Raw genomic sequence first — 21,125 nt, forward strand, 5'->3', positions numbered from 1 at the left:
GAGCTGTGAGTTAAAGGCTCTCCTCTGATACATTGACAAGAATGCTCAACACTCATCCACTATCTTTGCACAAATAGCTCTTCGATAGACTAGGGCTTGAGTGCACACAGTTCATCAAATCTCAGCCAATAAATTGCAGGACGGGTGTCCAACTGATATTATATGCAATTCTACGATGCTAGATGCCTTTTTTGTAGTGTGAGACTTCACTGTTATGTTTCCCCGCATACACCAGAACAGCAGTGTGCTTCAGCTCTTCAAGTAAGATGGCTAGAACCATGCCAGTTAACTGTACAACAAAAAAATTCAGGCATTCTCAGTGAGAATAGGCTCACATGAAAACAGCCGTGCTTTCAGGTACATGCACATTGCTTGGAAGGAGCTTTTTTCTTTCTTTTTTTCAACAACGAAGTGTTTCATATTACTTGCACATTTAATCCTTGACTGTTCTCAACACCCTTGCATGGCGCAATGTGTGATAAATAATTATTAATCATAAAATCTTAAACCATCCACACAAGTGTGATCAAACACAATAAACAAAAACAGTCTTCCTTTTGTACTATTTCTATGGGTGTACAAAAATTTTCTTTTTGAATAACATTGCTCCTTTGCTCTGAAGTCAAGCACATAAATATTACACGATGTGGCAACTTAAAACATGCAATCCTTCCTGAATTCTTGATGGTTTCAAACAAGTAAGGATTCCCCTACAAATTATGACACAAAGACGTTGTGACAAACAGTATTCACTTTCACTTAATCACTATAGGCAGCTGTTACCATCACTTGAACCAAACTGAAGTGTTAAGCAGCAGCTTGTATAATGTGCTGACCATTTTTTTTTTTTTACTTCTCTTGGCATTGTGCTACCGATTTATCATTATAGTATGTCCCCAATTTTTTTTTTTGCATTACACTTTCACTGGTTCGTTTTAGTACTAAAGCATTACTAGCCTACCAACCTGGATTTCGCCTCTGTCTGTGTGAAGCCTCTTAATACGCGCGTTTATTCACGTACATTTTGCATGCACAGCCTCTTCTTCTTTTCACAAATATGCTCACATGCGTGCGTGTGAAATAAATATGAAAAGTGAATCAGGATCGTCGTCAGAAATGTTTAAAGAAAGGATTCGTCAAACCACGTGCAGCAAACAACGAGCTTGGCAACAGAGGCAGTGGGAGTCGACTGACGCTGACGAAGATGTGGCCAAGTGATTGCGACTGCAGCAACAAAGAAAACAATGCATGGCGTTGAAACATGCCAATGAATCTGCTGAAGATTGACAGCAGCTGGTGGAGAATCACAGATTGCACAAGCATGTCAAGTGCGCTGCCAAAACAGATTAACAGCGATGAGCCCGACTAGCTACACACGTTGCACACCGGCATTGCAAGGCTGAGGAATGCCTGTCTTTGGCAACGGTTGCAACTTTTCAAGAGGGACTTCTTCAAGAGGGACTATCTTCAAGAGGGACTATCTTCAAGAGGGACTTCATTGACAGCACATTTTGGTCTGCGTCTTCTGTGCATGACAGACTGTGACACTAGAAGGACTTGGACTGCATCACGGCCCCCATGTACACGACCTCGGCTTTGACCTTTCCCAAGGTTGAAGAATTCTTTTCATTTAAGGTGGGTACAATGTGTAAGTGTTCGCTCGCCTCAGCCTTTGTACTCTGTGCCTTTGTACTCTGTGAGCAATGGAGGAGTGCATTATTTCCCCTTGCATACTCTTCATGCAAGTGCAAAGGGTACTACAACACTGGCCAGTACGGTGTGAAACCACAAAACGGCCTTTGTGCAAGTCTGCAATTCTCCTCCTCCTGTGTCCCCCGAGTAACCCTGTATGCATTATGCAACTCAGTGTGCATGACAATGAGTATCATGTGTGCAATAAAACAACTGTTTAACAATGACATCACAACTGCGAAGGATATAAAACAACTGTTTAACAATGACATCACAACTGCGAAGGATTTAATTAGCAACCGGTCAAACAACGGCCTAGCAATGCCTAACTTGGTGTAAGAAAATGGCTAATTTGGTGCAAGAAAATGTACGTTCATATGATATTCCGTGGTTGGTGAAGCCAAACAGTCTGTAATTTTTTTCTCACCAAATACTTCTGCTGATTTCGTTGTATAAAGTCATCAGTTCTGTACATGCATCATTTCTTTTTTAAATACTGACTGGGCATGTGATTTAAATATTGTATGTTTTCTTGTCCTTACTTATGCCACATTTCTGTTCAGCTCTGTATGGTTGGCAAAGCTTACATCAGGTAGAACATTTCTGCCTTCAGCCTAGTCATCCAAGAACGTGCTCAAGTCTAAAACCATCACAAACAAACAAACAAATAAATAAGGATAAGCAAACAAACATTGTGCTTTTAAGTGACAGACACCAAGCTAGCACTACCCTCAAGTATGGGTGTTTTTCAATTTGAACACTGTAATCATGTCACTATGCGAAATTTCAGAGCAAAAAAGTGAGATTTCTTTTATTTGCTCTGTAAGATGCAAGTAGTGAAATTAATTTTTTTTTTAACTAACAATGCCACACGAGGCCAATGTGACAAGTAATGCCATACCGAGGTTGAACCACATCTTGCGTATCTCAAATCCTGTTTCCCGCCTCATATCTTTGTACCTGGAAGAAAATTGGCCAAGATAATTAAAAGCAGCTGATGCTTAGCGAAGCCTATAAACATTCCAAATGAAATGACAGTGAACCAAAACAAACCTGGCAATTATCTTGTTTCGCTTGTTGTGTGAGAAGTTCTCCAGCTGCAGTGCATCTTGAGTGAGGAAGGCTATGGCACAGTGGAAGTAGTTGTTCCACACCTGTTGCAAGAAATTAAGTCATGTTTGCCCATTCTGAGCAATGATGAAATTACTACCAGCAGAACAGGAAACAGGTACAAACCTGGTAATCAAAGGGACTGGTAAATCTATCTCGAATGGTGTACGAGAAGTGACGCAGAGCCTTCAGCATGACACTAAGCAGAGAAGAGGTTGAGGAGGCAGAAGATACAGTTGAACAGTTTGTGCATTTTGAAGTGCAAAGCAAAAGGTAAGAGGAAAGGCAAGTACCTGTTCTGTAGCATTATCATATCATTCCAGTCCTTCGGGTAAACATTCTTACTGACCAGATCTTTGAAGACTAGTAGAATTTCCATTAGAAAGTCAAGAAGATCTGTGGGTGTTTGAAAGTGGTCTAGGTAGCTGTGATAGTGGTACTTGGTCATTTGCCTCAGTATTGAAATCATGAGAGCCACAATGTTGCCCTTGAGGAAAAAAGAAAAGTTAGCATGACACACCTCGGCGGAATGTAATAACAGAAGACAAGCATGCACGTCAATTGACATCAAGTTTTTAGTTCATAAGAACATACCACAATAGGTAAAGACCGGTTGGTCCTAATTACAGTCTGGATCACAGTCCTCAGGACTGAATGCATGACCACTGATATGTCTTCAACAGTTTGTGTCCGGTCATGGCCATGAAGAACCACCATGATGTCACTTAATATCTTGACACAGAGCTCTAGCTCTTCCCCTTTCTCCATGAGAAGTTGCACATGTTGGTTGATCACAGGCAGCAGAATGGCACGGCATTCTAGGTAGAACAGAGTAATTAAATATGCTGATGCTTTGCAAACTCGCACAATGATGGGATTCTAAAACAACAAAAAACCTACATTGTTACTTCTAGAGCTCTTTCTGCCCCACCGCTCCAGCTCAGCGGCACAACTCATGCAGGATCACGTTTGTCATGACAAACGTGATCCTGCACGGCAAAAATCTGGCATAGTAGGCAATGAGAAAAATCCTACAATGAAATCAATGGTGCTTTAACCCTGTTTAAAAATTTAGGCTAAAAGCCACGATCATCTTACCATTTAAAATGATGACATAAAAGCAATGGCTAACACACTTGTTTATTCTCAACCTGATTTGCAAGCCAAAAGATGTAAAAGTCTGACAGACGCAAATTCTTGCTGAAATAGGAAATACAGTCGAACTTGTTTATAACGGACTGAATGGTTCAGTGAAAAGTTGCTGTTGCATCAGTAGTTCATTATGTGTAGACTTGCCCTTCAAAATGCGAAAAAATTAACGACATTGAAGCTGTCACTGGCAGTAATGATTCGACACTACTTAGACATGAAAATCAGATTTTGAGTACCTCCATTTTTGTTCCTGGTACTTTGTTGCATCTAGCTGTAAGTTTTCGTTAAAAATGTAATCTAAAGAAAGAAATGCAGCATCATAGTGCTTTCAAAACGACATGTGGCTGTTTCCGATCACCTGCCATTTTGAAACTAGGAGTGCATCTGCTGCCATTTTTTTCTCCTACAGTTTGTCATATATCATACAATCAGTGGGACACGGTATATGGATTCTGCATATGCTAGCGAAGCATTCTAGTTGGCCGGAAGCTAAAACTCCTGCGGCACGCCGTCATTTTGCAGAGGTCTTGATGTTACAGCTGCAGAGCTGGCTAAACGTGCACCAAGAGCTGCAAAGTAAAATTTTCTGTCACTTCAGCCAAAAAGAACCATTATCAGCAATGTGTAAACAAAGCGTTAATGAACCATAAGCGTCGATTCTTTGCAACTTTGCATGGCAGTGGCGCATTGTGCTGTGTTCACAATGTTCACGCTGACCTGAGCTGCGGGAATAACGATGGCAACGTTTGGGTGGCCTTTAGTCCAGATTGTCCAAACAGAGTAATAGCGTTGTGCACATGGTGCCACCGTCGTAGCCTCCAAGATTGTATGCGGTGCCACCAAGGTGCCTCATAGAGAACTGTGGCTTCCGGCATTAAACCTACAGCCGCCGTACTGCCTTACCCTGGGGACGTATTCTGAAACGTTCGCCGCCGCGAAAGTTTCGCCCTGGCCACGCCTCCGCCGTTGCGGCGCGCGCTGAATGGCTGCTTTGACAAAACCGGAAATTCACTTGCGCCACCTGGTAGTTCCTGTCTACGTCATTTTAACGTCATGGTGTCATTCGGTGCTCCGGACATATATTGAATAAGCGAACACGTCTTTTGGCGTTCGGTTGCTGGTGGAGTCTAGCAGGGTAGTTAGGTGGTAGCTTATAGTAGAGTTTTTGATGGCGTGGTGCATGTGTTGTTTCCAGGCGATTATTCATTGAAATATAACATTTCTCACTTTTTTTCTCTCATTTCCTTTACATAAAGCGACCGGAGCCAACCGTGGCCAGTGCCCAGAGCCGAGCGACGGCCTCTGCACTCGATTACAACACACCCGAGCCGTTCTACACTCGCCGGGCGCGATCTCTCGTGCGATGTGAAGCGTTCGAGAGCGCGCGCTGGTAGTGCACGCTGACGTCACGAGTGAGCAGGCGGTCGGCTTATCGAATGTGACGTTCGCGGCGGCGAAACTTTCGCGGCGGCGAACGTTTCAGAATACGTCCCCTGAAGCATACTGGATGCGTGCCTTGAAAGCATAGTTACCCTAGCATGGTTGAAAGAGTTTTCCTCGCAGTTTTTGACATTCGTGCATGGCACTCGCTCTTCTTGGTGGTCGTATCTTCATTACAGTTGGGCTAGTGTGGGGGGCCTGCTGTCGTGCGCCCAGTTCAATCACGCTTTCATGCTTCAGAATCTCACGTGCGCCCTCCTTTTACCACTAACAAACTTGAAGTGTTTGTTGTAACAATTGTAACTTTTGAAAATGTTCATTATATCTGGACGCAGTTTCAATAGGCAGGGTTGGAAAATCGTAACTGCAGTGAAATGTGGTCATTATAGTTGATAAATTGCTATATCTGGGATCATTAAAATGGGTTCAACTGCTGCTATAGAACACCCTTTTTTCTATTCTTGAGGCTGATTACAGCCCAAAGACACTGGAAAAAAGAAAGAACATGTACAGAGAGGACATGAAGACACCCAAGCAACATGATTATATTCTTGTCAATCAACCCATTTGTACTGTAGCACATGCACACCTGCTTGCCCATGCCAGTTTTCCCCATTCACTTGATTTCAAGTAGCGCTTAGTCCTGTTTGCACATTTTCTTTTTTTCACCTTGTGTCTCTAAGCTATAATAATCTTCAAGAATGTTATATCAATTGGCTTGAGATCAACACCTTTCTTCACTTTTTTCTATGTTTTGCTCAGCATACTGTCACAACACACTGCAGATGGTGATAGAGTTTCTTCTGAAAGGGTCGCCAAAGCAAAGACAAGAATCTACAGCTACAGCTCCTACAGCTCCTCGAAAAAACATTTTTTAAATATTTGTACTAGAGATTTGAAAAGCAACCCACTTATAGAGCATTACATCATCATCATCATCATCATCAGCCTAGTTACGCCCACTGCAGGGCAAAGGCCTCTCCCATACTTCTCCAACTACCCTGGTCATGTACTAATTGTGGCCATGTTGTCCCTGCAAACGTCTTAATGTCATCCGCCCACCTAACTTTCTGCCGCCCCCTGCTACGCATCCCTTCCCTTGGAATCCAGTCCGTAACCCTTAGTGACCATCGGTTATCTTCCCTCCTCATTACATGTCCGGCCCATGCCCATTTCTTTTTCTTGATTTTAACTAAGATGTCGTTTACCCGTGTTTGTTGCCTCAACCAATCTGCTCTTTTCTTATCCCTTAACGTCACACCCATCATTCTTCTTTCCATAGCTCGTTGCGTCGTCCTCAATTTCAGCAGAACCCTTTTCGTAAGCCTCCAGGTTTCTGCCCCATATGTGAGTACTGGTAACACACAGCTGTTATACACTTTCCTTTTGAGGGATAGTGGCAACCTGCTGTTCATGATTTGAGAATGCCTGCCAAACGCAGCCCAGCCCATTCTTATTCTTCTGGTTATTTCAGTCTCATGATCCGGATCCGTGGTCACTACCTGCCCTAAGTAGATGTATTCCCTTACCACTTCCAGTGCTTCGCTACCTATCGTAAACTGCTGTTCTCTTCCGAGACTGTTAAACAATACTTTAGTTTTCTGCAGATTAATTTTCAGACCCACCCTTCTGCTTTGCCTCTCCAGGTCAGTGAGCATGCATTGCAATTGGTCTCCTGAGTTACTAAGCAAGGCAATATCATCAGCGAATCGCAAGTTGCTAAGGTATTCTCCATCAACTTTTATCCCCAATTCTTCCCACTCCAGGCCTCTGAATACCTCCTGTAAACATGCTGTGAATAGCATTGGAGATATCGTATCTCCCTGTCTGACGCCTTTCTTTATAGGGATTTTGTTGCTTTCTTTGTGGAGGACTACGGTGGCTGTGGAGCCGCTATAGATATCTTCCAGTATCTTTACATATGGCTCATCTACACCCTGATTCCGTAATGCCTCCATGACTGCTGAGGTTTCGACTGAATCAAACGCTTTCTCGTAATCAATGAAAGCTATATATAAGGGTTGGTTATATTCGGCACATTTCTCTATCACTTGATTGATAGTGTGAATATGGTCTATTGTTGAGTAGCCTTTACGGAATCCTGCCTGGTCCTTTGGTTGACAGAAGTCTAAGGTGTTCCTGATTCTATTTGCGATTACCTTAGTAAATACTTTGTAGGCAACGGACAGTAAGCTGATCGGTCTATAATTTTTCAAGTCTTTGGCGTCCCCTTTCTTATGGATTAGGATTATGTTAGCGTTCTTCCAAGATTCCGGTACGCTCGAGGTTATGAGGCATTGCGTATACAGGGTGGCCAGTTTCTCTAGAACAATCTGACCACCATCCTTCAACAAATCTGCTGTTACCTGATCCTCCCCAGCTGCCTTCCCCCTTTGCATAGCTCCTAAGGCTTTCTTTACTTCTTCTGGCGTTACCTGTGGGATTTCGAATTCCTCTAGGCTATTCTCTCTTCCACTATCGTCGTGGGTGCCACTGGTACTGTATAAATCTCTATAGAAATCCTCAGCCACTTGAACTATCTCATCCATATTAGTAACGATATTGCCGGCTTTGTCTCTTAACGCACACATCTGATTCTTGCCTATTCCTAGTTTCTTCTTCACTGTTTTTAGGCTTCCTCCGTTCCTGAGAGCCTGTTCAATTCTATCCATATTATAGTTCCTGATGTCCGCTGTCTTACGCTTGTTGATTAACTTAGAAAGTTCTGCCAGTTCTATTCTAGCTGTAGGGTTAGAGGATTTCATACATTGGCGTTTCTTGATCAGATCTTTCGTCTCCTGCGATAGCTTACTGGTTTCCTGTCTAACGGCGTTACCACCGACTTCTTTTAAGAGATTCAATACATACAAGCATTTGTCTCGCAAAGCAGATTTATTTCAAGGGAATTTTCCACCTCTCAATAATTTCTCTCGTCGTATTCGAGTGCTGATTGTCGTGTTATAGTTTGTTAATGAAGCTTCCCCTCAAGTCTAAATATTGTAAGGCAGTTTGTCGTGTGCGTATCATGGACACGCATGCTTATATTGCTTTCCGTTTATCTACCACGGTTGCGCTTTAAAACCACGGCGCTGCAAGTTTGCTTCATAGACTTTCCTTTCCTTCCCTCTTCTCCGTCCTTAAACTGGCTCTCTTAACTACTACACGCACAGACAAAGCAATAGCGCGCGCTTTAGATCCTATAGATGAGATAAATATTTACAATTATTACTAAGGTTATAATTATATTCGAGTGCTGATTGCCGTGTTATAGTTTGTTAACGAAGCTTCCCCTCAAGTCTAAATATTGTAAGGCAGTTTGTCGTGTGCGTATCATGGACACGCATGCTTATATCGCTTTCCGTTTATCTACCACGGTTGCGCTTTAAAACCACGGCGCTGCAAGTTTGCTTCATAGACTTTCCTTTCCTTCCCTCTTTTCCGTCCTTAAACTGGCTCTCTTAACTACTACACGCACAGACAAAGCAATAGCGCGCGCTTTAGATCCTATAGATGAGATGAATATTTACAATTATTATTAGGGTTATAATTATATTCGAGTGCTGATTGCCGTGTTATAGTTTGTTAACGAAGCTTCCCCTCAAGTCTAAATATTGTAAGGCAGTTTGTCGTGTGCGTATCATGGACACGCATGCTTATATCGCTTTCCGTTTATTTACCACGGTTGCGCTTTAAAACCACGGCGCTGCAATATTGCTTTCCTCTCCTTGCTTCTTCTCCGCCCTTAAACTGGCTCTCTTAACTACTACACGCAGAGACAAAAGCAACAGCGCGCGCATGCGATCCCATAGATGAGATGAATACATATATATAGAAAAGTATCAGTCATAGCTCTCGTAGTATGGCCTTCTGAGCCGTTTCCTTCTTTTTTTTCTTTTGTTTTCTTTGAAAGAAGTCCTATTAGGGTTATTATAATTACACGAAGGTACTTCGCCCTCGCCAGCAGCAGTACTTGAGATAGCTATTCCGGCAGCTAGCTTCCCACGCTATGCGTGCCGCCCTCGCACCTGTTTAAGCTTTTTCCTAGACGCTAGAGCTATACAATGTCCGCGCAACCTTGAGCAATCGGAAAGCACGTTTTCCATTCTTGGCCGGCGGAGAGGGGAGACTTTGTTCCGGCCGCGAAGCTCTCTACATCTCAGTAAGGTGCCTGGTGGTGGTCTCGTGCTGACGATTCCCTCTCGGTGAGCGCATATTTCCCCCCTCATCTTTTAAGAGATTCAATACATACAAGCATTTGTCTCGCAAACCGGATTTATTTCAAGGGAATTTTCCACCTCAATAATTTCTCTCGTCGTATTCGAGTGCTGATTGCCGTGTTATAGTTTGTTAACGAAGCTTCCCCTCAAGTCTAAATATTTTAAGGCAGTTTTCCTAGTCTCAAAAGCCGCTCGAGTTCACGCTGCTCCTCTGGCGGCCATTTTTCCAAGAAATTATGCCTCGACTGTCGACTTATCAACTATCGACTGAATTATCGACTGTCGCGGACAATATCAGTAACTTTCCACATAAGTATGAGGCCCGGAGCAGGAGCTATGGCGCTTGAAAATAACCGTTGGCTTGACGAACCAACCGACTGAGCTACCTTTCCGGGCAATATTGAAGGATCACGAGTTCAAATCACATGTTATATTCCCTTTTTCTCACCCCCTTTTTTTTTCTTTTTTAATGTATTTTCCTTCATTGTATCACTGTACGGAAACCCTCCTAAAAAAAAAATTATATATCCTCAATTATGTGTGGCCACACATGTGCAGGTCATAAATACCAGGTTCTCTAGCCGAGTGCCATCCATGCGGTATAACCGAGCTCAGATTGGTCCAGCTTGACTGATCAAATAGGGCACCACTGTAGGTTAAATGAGGCGTACAACTCCTGCGGGACCCGCCGTGGTTGCTCAGTGGTTATGGTGTTGGACTGCTGAGCACGAGGTCTCGGGATCGGACCCCGGCCACGGCGGCCGCATTTCGATGGGGGCGAAATGCGAAAACACCCGTGTACTTAGAATTAGGTGCACGTTAAAGAACCCCAGGTGGTCGAAATTTTCGGAGTCCTCCACTACGGCGTGCAAAATCAGAAAGTGGTTTTGTCACGCAAAACCCCATAATTCAATTTTTAGTTTAACTCCTGCGGGGACGGTAGAGTATCCGTCTCCAGTGCAAGAGAGCATTACAAGCAGCTTTCAAATATATGATTAGTTTCTGTGTAGCAACTATAGTTCTTGAGTTATATCCTACACAATGGCAACACAGAGTGATTTTGTGGGCATTTTATTGTGCAATAAACTTTCGCAAAAAAAGCTTTGTTCAGCAGCTTATTTAGCTCTTTATAGACTGCTAAGTGCCAATATCTATTCAAACAGCATCTACAGTTACTGCAACTATGAAAAAAACAATAGGACACTTCAACAAACTTTTTTCACAATCACATGAAAATAACCTTGTACATTTAGAATCGTCATATATGTACTAAAAAAAATGTGACATACATACTCTTGAAGACATGTACAGTGCTGATACCTTCTTGAAATTGCAATATCTTCCAGCACTAGTAACGAAAGTACAAGGTTACATTTCAGGGAATCGAGGAAAAAAATTAGTTGAAATGCTCTATCTTTTTGCATAGTTCCAGATGCTTTTCGTGAAAATTTAGTACCTAAGAAAGTGCCCACAAAGATGACTATATTTTGCCATCGTGCATCCCATAACTCAAACACTACAACAGCTACACAAGAAGTAATGACATATTTGAAATCTGCATAAAAAACTCTATAATTAGCTGATTTTGAAATTTGTGGTGCAAGTAATAAAAAAATGTTGTTTCGGGGAGCGTCTTCCCTTAAAGGTCACCTAAATACAAATGCTTCACAGAGGCAGAATGTAAACAGTGTAATTCTCTGGCTTAGCAATTGGGATATTCAAATGTTGCAAGTACTACCAAGTGTAGCTGCACGTATTCAATGCCATTGTGCAAGTAACATAGATAGCTCTTAAAGCAGCCGTAAGACTCAGAGCTTCTGTGTCTAGCCACAAAATTTCCAGCTGAGGGGTGGTCCCAATATAAAGTGCTATGATCTACGCTGCACAGTCCAGCAACAAAAATATTCCTTTTAAGGTACACTTATTTTTAATAATTTACTGTAACAGCTGCTATTCTTAAAATTATGAAGTGTGCACATGCACAAGATTTACTGACAGAAAAGCATCAGCCACATATTTGTATGGAAAGCTTCTGAAACTGTTGTAGACATGCTCAATATGCTCAGTCATCGCTAAAACAGCGTTATCTCATTAAGCACAGAAGAGAAAATGTTAACAATCTAACATTAAGGGGACACTAAAAGCAAATATGAAGTCAAGCTAAAGTGACAAATTAATGCTCGAGAACTTCTAGGGCACCAACATTATCCCAAACAGAGCTTTAGTAATTTAAAAATTGAGGTAAATGCAGGACACGATTTGAGACTCCACTAGCCTGATGAAGTATGAACTCCTCATTAATATGCTGTCAATATTACTCAATCATTTATAATATCATTGCATTGCATTATAAGATGCAAGAAAATGCTACTCGTCTACTTCTATTCGATTCTCTAATAAAAGAGCTTTTGACGTTAGCCTTGACAATGATGCGGGCAGTCGAAAGGTTTCATTTTCGCATAGTGCAGCGCTGGTATTGCTGGCTTGCCATCCTCACACGAACTGTAAGTAGCAGAGAATGAGGTCCATCCCAACGAGCGTTGAAGATCGTGTTTACGATTGGGCTCGCATTTTCCCTCCTGCTTTTGCACTGTCAGCTTTGTCTAGGCTCGGTTTCTGGCCATGCTTCTGCGTTTTGTGCAAGAAACCGTAGAGCAGGCTCTCAGGCACTCTTTTACTCAATGTCAGCAGCAAGGGGTGGTGATGGCGTGCGCAACATCTCAACTCCCCGCTCAGGGGTGAGAGATTTGAATTGCACGAGAGGTATGCAGACATTTTAGACTTGATTTTACCTTATAGCTAAGTCCTTTCTTGGCACGAAACGAGGTTTGCGAGGATTTTGGAATGATATTTTAACAGTCCACGGTGACTTAATATTTGCTTTTATAGTCCCTTTAACTTCCAAACATACAAAGAGGTGTCTATTGCCAAAAAAAAATAAAAAATCTTCCTGCTGACTGACAGACAGGGCAAGACACACAAGCTATGAGCAAGGATCAGTTTGCTACATTCTGTAACCTGTGAGCACAACAAAATGATATAATACACCTTTGCATTGGACAAAAACTATCCAAAAAAGAAAACAAACTGGAAGCAAGTTTTTCTTTACAGAGGATGCCAATCATACCACTAAAATGCTTCATGCTGGTATGGCCGCTAAGTTTCTTCAAACTTCGTGGCAACTACCAGTGTGTCAGTGACATCCTTGCCCCTTTTCAACATTATGGTTCAAGTGCAAACTTACCTAATATCAGACATCTCTTAAATAATGGGATTTAAAAATTTTTTTCCTTGAGGTAGGTCAAAAAATGACAGTATGTTTAAATCTCTTCAAAGCTTAGTGCCTGTGACAGAAAAAACACTGCTGGATGTATGCTTTCAATCGTATTTCCCCAGCATTTTCTTTTTCATGTTACATTCAGCAGTAAGGAGTAAATATGAAAAGCATAATGCCCACTTATAATGCATAAAGGTTAGGCAACTCTAGAGTAAAAGGACAGCTAAGAGAAGCACTTCAAAACTTGTGCACAGTCCAGTCAAGTTTTCACAATCTGCTCTTACACTACTCTAATTAACAGGCCTTAGCCAATATGCTTAGATGAAAATACACAACAGTATCTGTAGCCAAATACTACTAAGCCTACTATACTTCTTTTACCTACAGTCCAACATTGTATAAAATGAAGCACTGAGCAATAATGGGGAAGGACTTCATAGGTGGTAAAAATTTAGCTTACCTGGAAACTTAAACAGCTCACTATGAACAATGTCATTTACACACATCATTTTTTGTTTTGTGAGCCTTTCAGGTGGCAGATTGTTGAGCAGCTCTGTAACAATATAGCTGAAAGAAAGTGGTCCAGATGAAGCTGGCTCATAGAGACCATAAGCTGACGTGCCAGACAGTGCTCGCACTCACCTTAGCTGCTCTGCACTGAAGACGTGCAGGATGTCAGGAATGGTGGCAGGAAAGTATTTCAGGCAGGCACCTTGAATGAGCAGCACAGTGTCAGCCTTGTACAGCATCATGCCAGTGATAGACTTCAAAAGCTGCTCTAAAGAGAGCTCAAACTGTTGAGTCCCTTTGCCTTCATTCAAGCTGAAGCAAACAAAAACATTTCTTGTAAACATATGGACAAGATGCCAATTAAAAGGAAGTTTTTATTTCTAATACCAACCATTACACAGCTAAAACTGTTACATGCATGCTCCAAAATGGGTGACCCAAAGTGAACATCTCAGGTTATACTGACACATTTAGAAATAAAGCTTTAGTGTTGAAGGAAGCATGGGTCAAGGGGTTGCTTTCACACCAATGGCACACCAAGTCCAAACTCCTTTACTTACCGTGGTACAGCATTTTTATATTATACCGAGTGGCACCCCATAAGGTCAGCCAGCAGAGAATTAGTACATTAAGTACACAACATTTTATCCTCCCCTTAAAAACAAGCTAACAAAAACAAACACTAAAACAATTATCAGACTATGGAAGCGCACGAACAAACCACAACAAACATGAAACGAAAAAAAGCACTGCACACAGAGAGCAGATGCAATATCGGAATATTATGCCGACACGTTGGTAGCTGGCACCCTGAATCACTGTGGTACCTTTCATATTCATCACCACTGTGCACTAACACATTTGCTCTTGCACGATCAAAACACTACTGTGTTGAAGAGTCGCCAACTACTTTTTCCACATCAAAGAGAAATGTGCCTTCAAGAGGCACTGACACAAAATTTTTGGATCTTATCTTTTCTGTTGTAATAAGTAGCCAATGACCCAGTTATCCTGGCACGAAACCTCATTTGCTTCAGTGCACGACGGTTAATTATTTGGAGCATTGCTTATGGAGATTAGTCCAAGCATAGATTTCAAAAAGCAATGAGAGGGGACAGAAGGTTTGGAAAGACAGCTGGTCACCTGATCGCACAACACTTTGATGTGAACATCATAGTTCTGAAATTCTGTGAGATTCGCTGTTGCGAGTTGTTTGCCATGCAATGTCCTTGCCATCCTCATCATCACTCTTAATTTGCCGGCAACAATTTTCTACAGATAGGAATCGCTGCCATACTAAGCGTAGCCAATCACTTTTAGGTATAAGCCCCTTCAAACCAACCAGCTTTTCCATGTGGAAACCCTGCTGGAACAACGGCGTTGCTGTCAACAGCTGCCAATAGGCGGTGACACAGGTCCATGCTAGCGCCATCTCGGCAACAGCTGGCTTCTCCGTAGATTAAGGCAAATTTGCATTTTCTTCTTAAAAATTGGACAAGTTAAAGAGCCATGTGCTATAATGAACCACCCGACCAAATAAATGTGATATTTCTGCAAATTTTCAGTAAGGCAAAGCAGATGAAAGTGTAAGATCCAATTTTTTTATAAGCCCGAAATAAGGTGAGCAAATGCGGCTACTTATCAGCAGCCTCCATTCACACTTTATGTCCAGTGACGTGCATGAACTCAGACCACTCCTGCCATTAAAGGTAGGCGTGTGCAAATATCAAAATTTTTCTAATATAAGTTGAAAACAAATATTTAGCATCGAATGTCGAATAGAATATCGAATAATGATATGCATATGCATTTATTATCAAGTTGGTTTATTTTAACACGTTGGAATATTGCGATTACATTGTTAAGGGTAAAAAAGTTAAACTAGTAAGCCGTTATACTAAAAGATTGTGTATTTGGCTCATGTTAGCTTTGGAAACTTAAAAGGAAGAGATCCAGACACCGACCAAAATGGTTAAAAATATATTTACGTTCCTCGCACCAGTTGTCACTCATCACATATGCTGTCAAGCAATAAGCTCAGGATTGGCGGTGGAACCTGCAAGAGAGTGCACCCTCACTGTTCGCAAACCTGTGCCCCTAGCTACTGAGAGACTGGCTTTCCTGATAAGCTCTGACGTCCAGTGGCTAAGCATGTTTTACAGGCCTTGAGTTAAGGCACTGAGCATGATCTCAGAAGCAGCATGTCATTGAGTCTGCTCGATGAAATGGGACAGCTGTTCTGATAAAATGAACTTAAGCGAATGATGAAACTTCGGTAATAAAGCATTGTACCCGTAGAAAATGACGATAAGCTCTTGAGCGCCCAAGTCCTGGGTTTTGCTACGATGCCAATTTGCTAGTGTACCGAGCGGTAGGCTTAAATTAGTGGAGCACTCGACCGGCTATCGCTCGCACTATCCCTCCCTGAGATACGTGATAATTATGACGCTGCCTGATGTTGGTTGTTTCAGATTGCCGACTTTCCTCTAAAACTGAAAACCGATCAAAAATATTTCGGCTTCACTCCAAAACAAAATAATAAATAATGTTTCAGCTACGTTTTTGTTCCGGTCAAAATAGTGTTTTGTTTAATTTTTGTTTTTGCTACATTCCGACACACTGAGTATAGCACTATTTAAACCTGTAGCATAGCATGGCCTTGCAATAATGTGTGCCTGGACTGGCCAACAAATGTAGAATTGTGCACTGTCAGTAGGTTCTCACTGCATAAAAGGTGAATAAGTAAGGTTATTAAATATGTTCAAGACATACAGCTTAACTAACAGCCTTGTTGATACAGAAAAGGTTGCTCTCAGAAATAATATTGGTGCTTAAAAGGTCCTGAACCACCCCTCAGGCTTGGAGAAAAAACACAGTCCATGGATAAGCACACCCGGGTGTGAACATCTCACCTATACTTTGCAGTCGTGAGCGGCGCATGGAGCTCACAAGCAGAATGCGAAGATACCTTTTTCTCAAACGTTCTCTTTTTAACAGAAGCCTGTTCCTCACTTTTTTTCTGGATGCTTTATTTCATAATATAGCAGATTCCCATATGCGGCTGCTTTGGCTAATAGCTGACATCCATCAAGAAGGGTGTTTGGATCAGTGCACATCTTCCTTCCTTCAGTTACTGTGTATATTTAATGACAGGTTGAAGTAAGCAAAAACGTGCTTTCGAATTTGGATAATAATTAGGCACTTACAGAAGAAGCCGACTATCGTCTGCGCAGGCTCGGTCATGGCTGCCCACGTAAGAATTAAACTTTGGCTACCTTGCTTATCGGTGCTGTAGCCATGAGGTCTCGCTAATTTCAGCTAGTTTTAAACACTCAACTAGCCTCGAACCACGCAAAACTTAAGCTCAGACCACACGCGCACTTGCCAGTTGCACACTCACTCCTGGCTGCTCCTGGTTAGATGGCTCGACAGACTTTACTTCGGATTGAGCTATTGATAGCGCTTCAAAATGTGCAAGTTGGATGTGGCTACTATCCGTCAGTCAAGCTGGTGCAGGACAAAGCCAGTCCACACCATGTAGCATGGTCAAACTATGAGCGCGAGTGCACACTCAAGCCCTGTTGTGCACAAAGCAAACGTTGTGCATAAGCACTACAGTAACATGTAGCTGCAGTCTGCTATGTCGCGGAGATACTGTCGTGGCCACCTCTGGGTGCCACGATGAGTCTGCTGGCTGAGCGCACTGCAGCTCGGTGAAGAACCACGTTTGGCGCTTCGTAGGTGCCAAAATTGGAAATAATGGCATCTACATAAAGATCCAAAATCAAATTTGAACTCACGGTGACGTTCAGTAGACGGAGCATTGTAGGTACGCCCCACTGCACAGCAGCCTTCGCCGTGTAAGTCATTGAACAAGGAGCAGAAGCGCAGCTTAAGGGCATGTTTGATTGCCAAAAATTCCGCTTCTGCTCAACACATTGAGTACATTTCATGGCGAACTATTTTTGAAATAGTCTATTTTAACTTCGAATGCATTTCTCGATTTCGATAAGTGGCTCAGGGCCCCTTTAAAACATGAAATGGGTAAATATTAAGAACATTTTACTATGACAGGTTTGTGGCAAAACAATCTAAAGCCACGATTCTCTTTCTTAATAAAAAAAAATTAAATTCTGAGGTTTTACATGCCAGAACTACAATCTGATTATGAGGCACACCGCAGTGGGGGACTCCGAAAATTTGGACCATCTGGGCTTCTTTAACATGCACCTAAATCGAAGTACCACAGGTGTTTTCACATTTCACCCCCATAGAAATGCAGCCGTCGTGGCACGGATTCGATCCCGCAACCTCGTGCTTAGCAGCCCAACACCATAGCCACTAAGCAACCACGGCAAGTCTTTCTTAATAAGTATAAGCCTTTTGTAATATGGCTATATCCCCAGTTCCTAAGCATTTCCTTTTCTTTCTCAAGGCTAGTTATTGTGGGTGTCAATTATAGTCAAACCCACTTTAACAATATTTAATATTCAACCAGGTTGCATGAAAAATAACACACAGAAAAACATCCAAAACATTTTAATTATGCAGAAAGAAGTAGAGTCGAACCTACTGATAGCATTACCAATCATTAACAACAATTATATGTAACAATGAGCAGCCCTGTGAACTTCTGTGTGCATCCTATAGCAAAATGAACAGCTCACTACAATATTACCGTGCTGCATTATCGACTATAAAAATTAAATCTGGCTTCTGGGTATTGCACCTGATGATATTTTCAAAAACCAGAAAAAAAAATGCTCACCGCAGCACCCTCTTATGTGCCGTGCATGCCACCACGGCAGTACGCATTCACTATATTGCCACCCTAGCATGCCTCTGTACCATCTCCCTTCAACCCCTTTGAAACACAAGTCGACACTGGCGACGTTGGAGGGGTGGAAAGAAGAAGGGAGAGAGGCACACGAGGCTGGTGATGTGACGAAGGCGTTCATTGCGGAAGCACATTTTTTTCCTCTCTCTATCTCTTCTTTCCCCCCTTTTCAAGGATGTCGCGTTTCGGCGCACTCATCCAGTAGCCAGATTTTATTGTTATAACTGACAACGAAGCATGGGAACATTGTAGTAAGTGGTTTGTTTTACCATAGAACGCACAAAAGTTCACAGTGGATGCTCATTGTTATATCCGATATATTGTTAAAACGGGCATAGTTATAAGTTCGATGTAGTATATGCAATGGTATCTTATGTGCACAATATTGGAGTAACCGCAACAGTACTTCTATGGAGGCCAGGCAGGCTGCAAAAATAATGCGGATTACTCCTGTCCCTACATCTGTTTTATGATAATTGATATCTAGCACTTATGGAGATCATTCTATTAAATACATACACACAATGCAAGAATAGGTATGGACAATGTAATAGCAAAAATGTTGACAGCCACTTTAGCATATGCTAAAGAGGATGAAGGCAAAAGCCTACACGCTTACGAGACATTCATTAAATTACTTGACACTCTCACCCAAATGCTTTGTTACTTTCTATTACTTGTTTTCTCCCACCAAAGGTTGTGGGGGTTTGAGTACCTTAATTAACTCTATCTTATTTAACTGTGCCGTAATTAACTTTGCCTTAACACAAAAATTCATGTGTTTGACTCCCACTCATGATCGTGGGTTTGACCATCAATGGGGGCATCGTCAATTTTGGTGCCATTGAATTTTGTTCCCACCAAAAGTAGAGGGTACCACTCCCACCAAAGTCGTGGGTTTGGGTGCCTTAATTAACTTTGCCTTAATTAACACCAAAGGTTGTGGATTCCACTCCCACCAATGGTCAATGGGGGCGCTGTCTTCTGTCACGTGCATGGCACCGGGGAGGGGAGGGAGGGGGATGTTGTACGCGATCTGCTTTGGAGGCTCAGTTTAGGTAGGCCGATGGCTCGTAGTTTTGCGTGTGCTGTGCTCTGGCTGCTCAGTTTGCGTTGAAGCGGTAGACAGCACGAAGGTCACTTCGCTCACTACTGCTGCCACAATTCCTCTCGCCAGCGTTTTGGCAGTGAGCGTTCGCGGTCATCGAGTGTGATGTGTTCATGTTTGCCTGTGCGCGTTGACACCATATGCGCCGACACCAGGCCTGACACCAGCAAATGTTTACAAGGGGGCATTCTACTCCGGCGGCTACTTTCTCGAATACGATCTGTGATGCAGACAATCTAGGCTGACTAAGGGCCTATAGCTTCGTATGCATATAGCACCTATACGCTTGCGCGTTCGTCACCCACGTTCATGAAGTGAAACATCACTGTCTCTTTTTGTTTCCTCCTCTTGTTTTTGCCTCTGTCCACAGGCAATGCACACCGCAGGCCTCCAGGAGGGTGCCTTGATGCACGCGCCGCCCAGCGCAGTGCATTAAGGCACCCTAGCCTCCAGGACCGGTAGCGGTCACAGTCACTCCGAATGTTCGTCTTAACCGAAGAGCACGACTGAGGCGGTTCGTCTTAAGCGAATTTCTTTTTTTTTTTTGCTTTGAGTCTATGGAGAACCAAACAAATGTTCCCTTGTTGTTTGTTATATGCGAGGATTTGGCTTAACCCAGTTCTTCGTAAAGAGAGTTCATTGTAGATTCATAAATAGACCATAACAGCCCCTACCATAAGATACCTTTCATTTTTCAAACTAAGAGGCCAATCATATACTGTAACGAGACAGAACCAGAACTAGTTCAGTGGAAAGCAGTAGTTACTTACTGAGCAAACAGTTTCCTGGAATGAACAATGAACTTGAAGATGTACTCTATGCTCTTCATAGCACGAAACAACAGACTGCCTTCAGTTTCTTGTGTGTTGGTATTGATGTTGTCAATGTAATACTTCAAGACAACAATGAGTTTGCTGAAAGGCAAATGGATTATAATGTATAAACAAAACCAAACTTCTGTGAAGGCAGGCAAAGCAGCAAGCAAAACATGAAATGTAGCGAGGAATGAAGTCTAGCATACTTATAAGCCCTGCCTACAATATGGCATCCAACTTTCTGCTTTCAACCAAAAAATTTGCAGAAAACATTCCCTGGTAAAAACAACTTCGTAGAAACAAAAAAAAGAAACACCAGTTTTCGGCACTTATGTGCATTCAAATATTTCCACTTGATAGTTGGGACATGATGTCAACACAACCATAACACAATTAAATGCGCAATTAACTGTTGACATTTATGCATTCCAAAGAGTACGTAAAATATCAAGTAAAAGAATAACGGCTATAAAATGTGTGCAATACCTAAACATACAAGAAATTTGAGCTCAATTGCTGCTTTTTAGTCACTTTTAGTCAAGCTGTTATTCATACTAACAACTTCATTGGATGTTGGGTTGTGATTTTACAAGGTCGCACAAGTCTGCCAATTTTTTTTCTGCCAATAACAACTGCCATTTGACATCCTGATAACGCAACAGAACACAATACATACATTTTTTTAAAAGTAAGTGAACACCAAAGACAAGGAAAATGTTTCTGGAACATAAACATCACTATATATTACACCTACATAACCTAAACAATGTAAATTACGGTAATAACTCTAACATACATTTTGTTTAAAAGTAAGTGAACACCAAAGACAAGGAAAATGTTTCTGGAACATAAACATCACTATATATTACACCTACATAAAATGCATTTTGCATGTAAAAAAAAAGAAGAGTGACCTAAACAATGTAAATTACGGTAATAACTTTAAACAGTAGATAAACTACACAAT

At 42.0% G+C, this 21,125-nt stretch overlaps 1 protein-coding gene across 3 annotated transcripts in view; it reads right to left on the reverse strand.

Moving 5' to 3' along the window:
* The window catches only part of mbc (dedicator of cytokinesis protein myoblast city), a 91,715-nt gene that overhangs the window by 39,741 nt on the left and 30,849 nt on the right, over positions 1-21,125 (reverse strand). For all 3 annotated transcript variants that reach the window (XM_075676394.1, XM_075676393.1, XM_075676392.1), the window contains exons 22-29: positions 20,114-20,257; positions 13,531-13,710; positions 13,349-13,455; positions 3,397-3,620; positions 3,096-3,289; positions 2,929-3,001; positions 2,746-2,846; positions 2,594-2,652 (exon numbers count right to left, since the gene is read on the reverse strand). In XM_075676394.1, coding sequence (XP_075532509.1) covers positions 2,594-2,652; positions 2,746-2,846; positions 2,929-3,001; positions 3,096-3,289; positions 3,397-3,620; positions 13,349-13,455; positions 13,531-13,710; positions 20,114-20,257 — 1,082 coding nt within the window. The remainder of the gene's footprint in view (positions 1-2,593; positions 2,653-2,745; positions 2,847-2,928; positions 3,002-3,095; positions 3,290-3,396; positions 3,621-13,348; positions 13,456-13,530; positions 13,711-20,113; positions 20,258-21,125) is intronic.

Source organism: Dermacentor variabilis, unplaced genomic scaffold (assembly GCF_050947875.1).
Source record: "Dermacentor variabilis isolate Ectoservices unplaced genomic scaffold, ASM5094787v1 scaffold_12, whole genome shotgun sequence".
In the NCBI taxonomy this organism is placed as follows: domain Eukaryota; kingdom Metazoa; phylum Arthropoda; class Arachnida; order Ixodida; family Ixodidae; genus Dermacentor; species Dermacentor variabilis.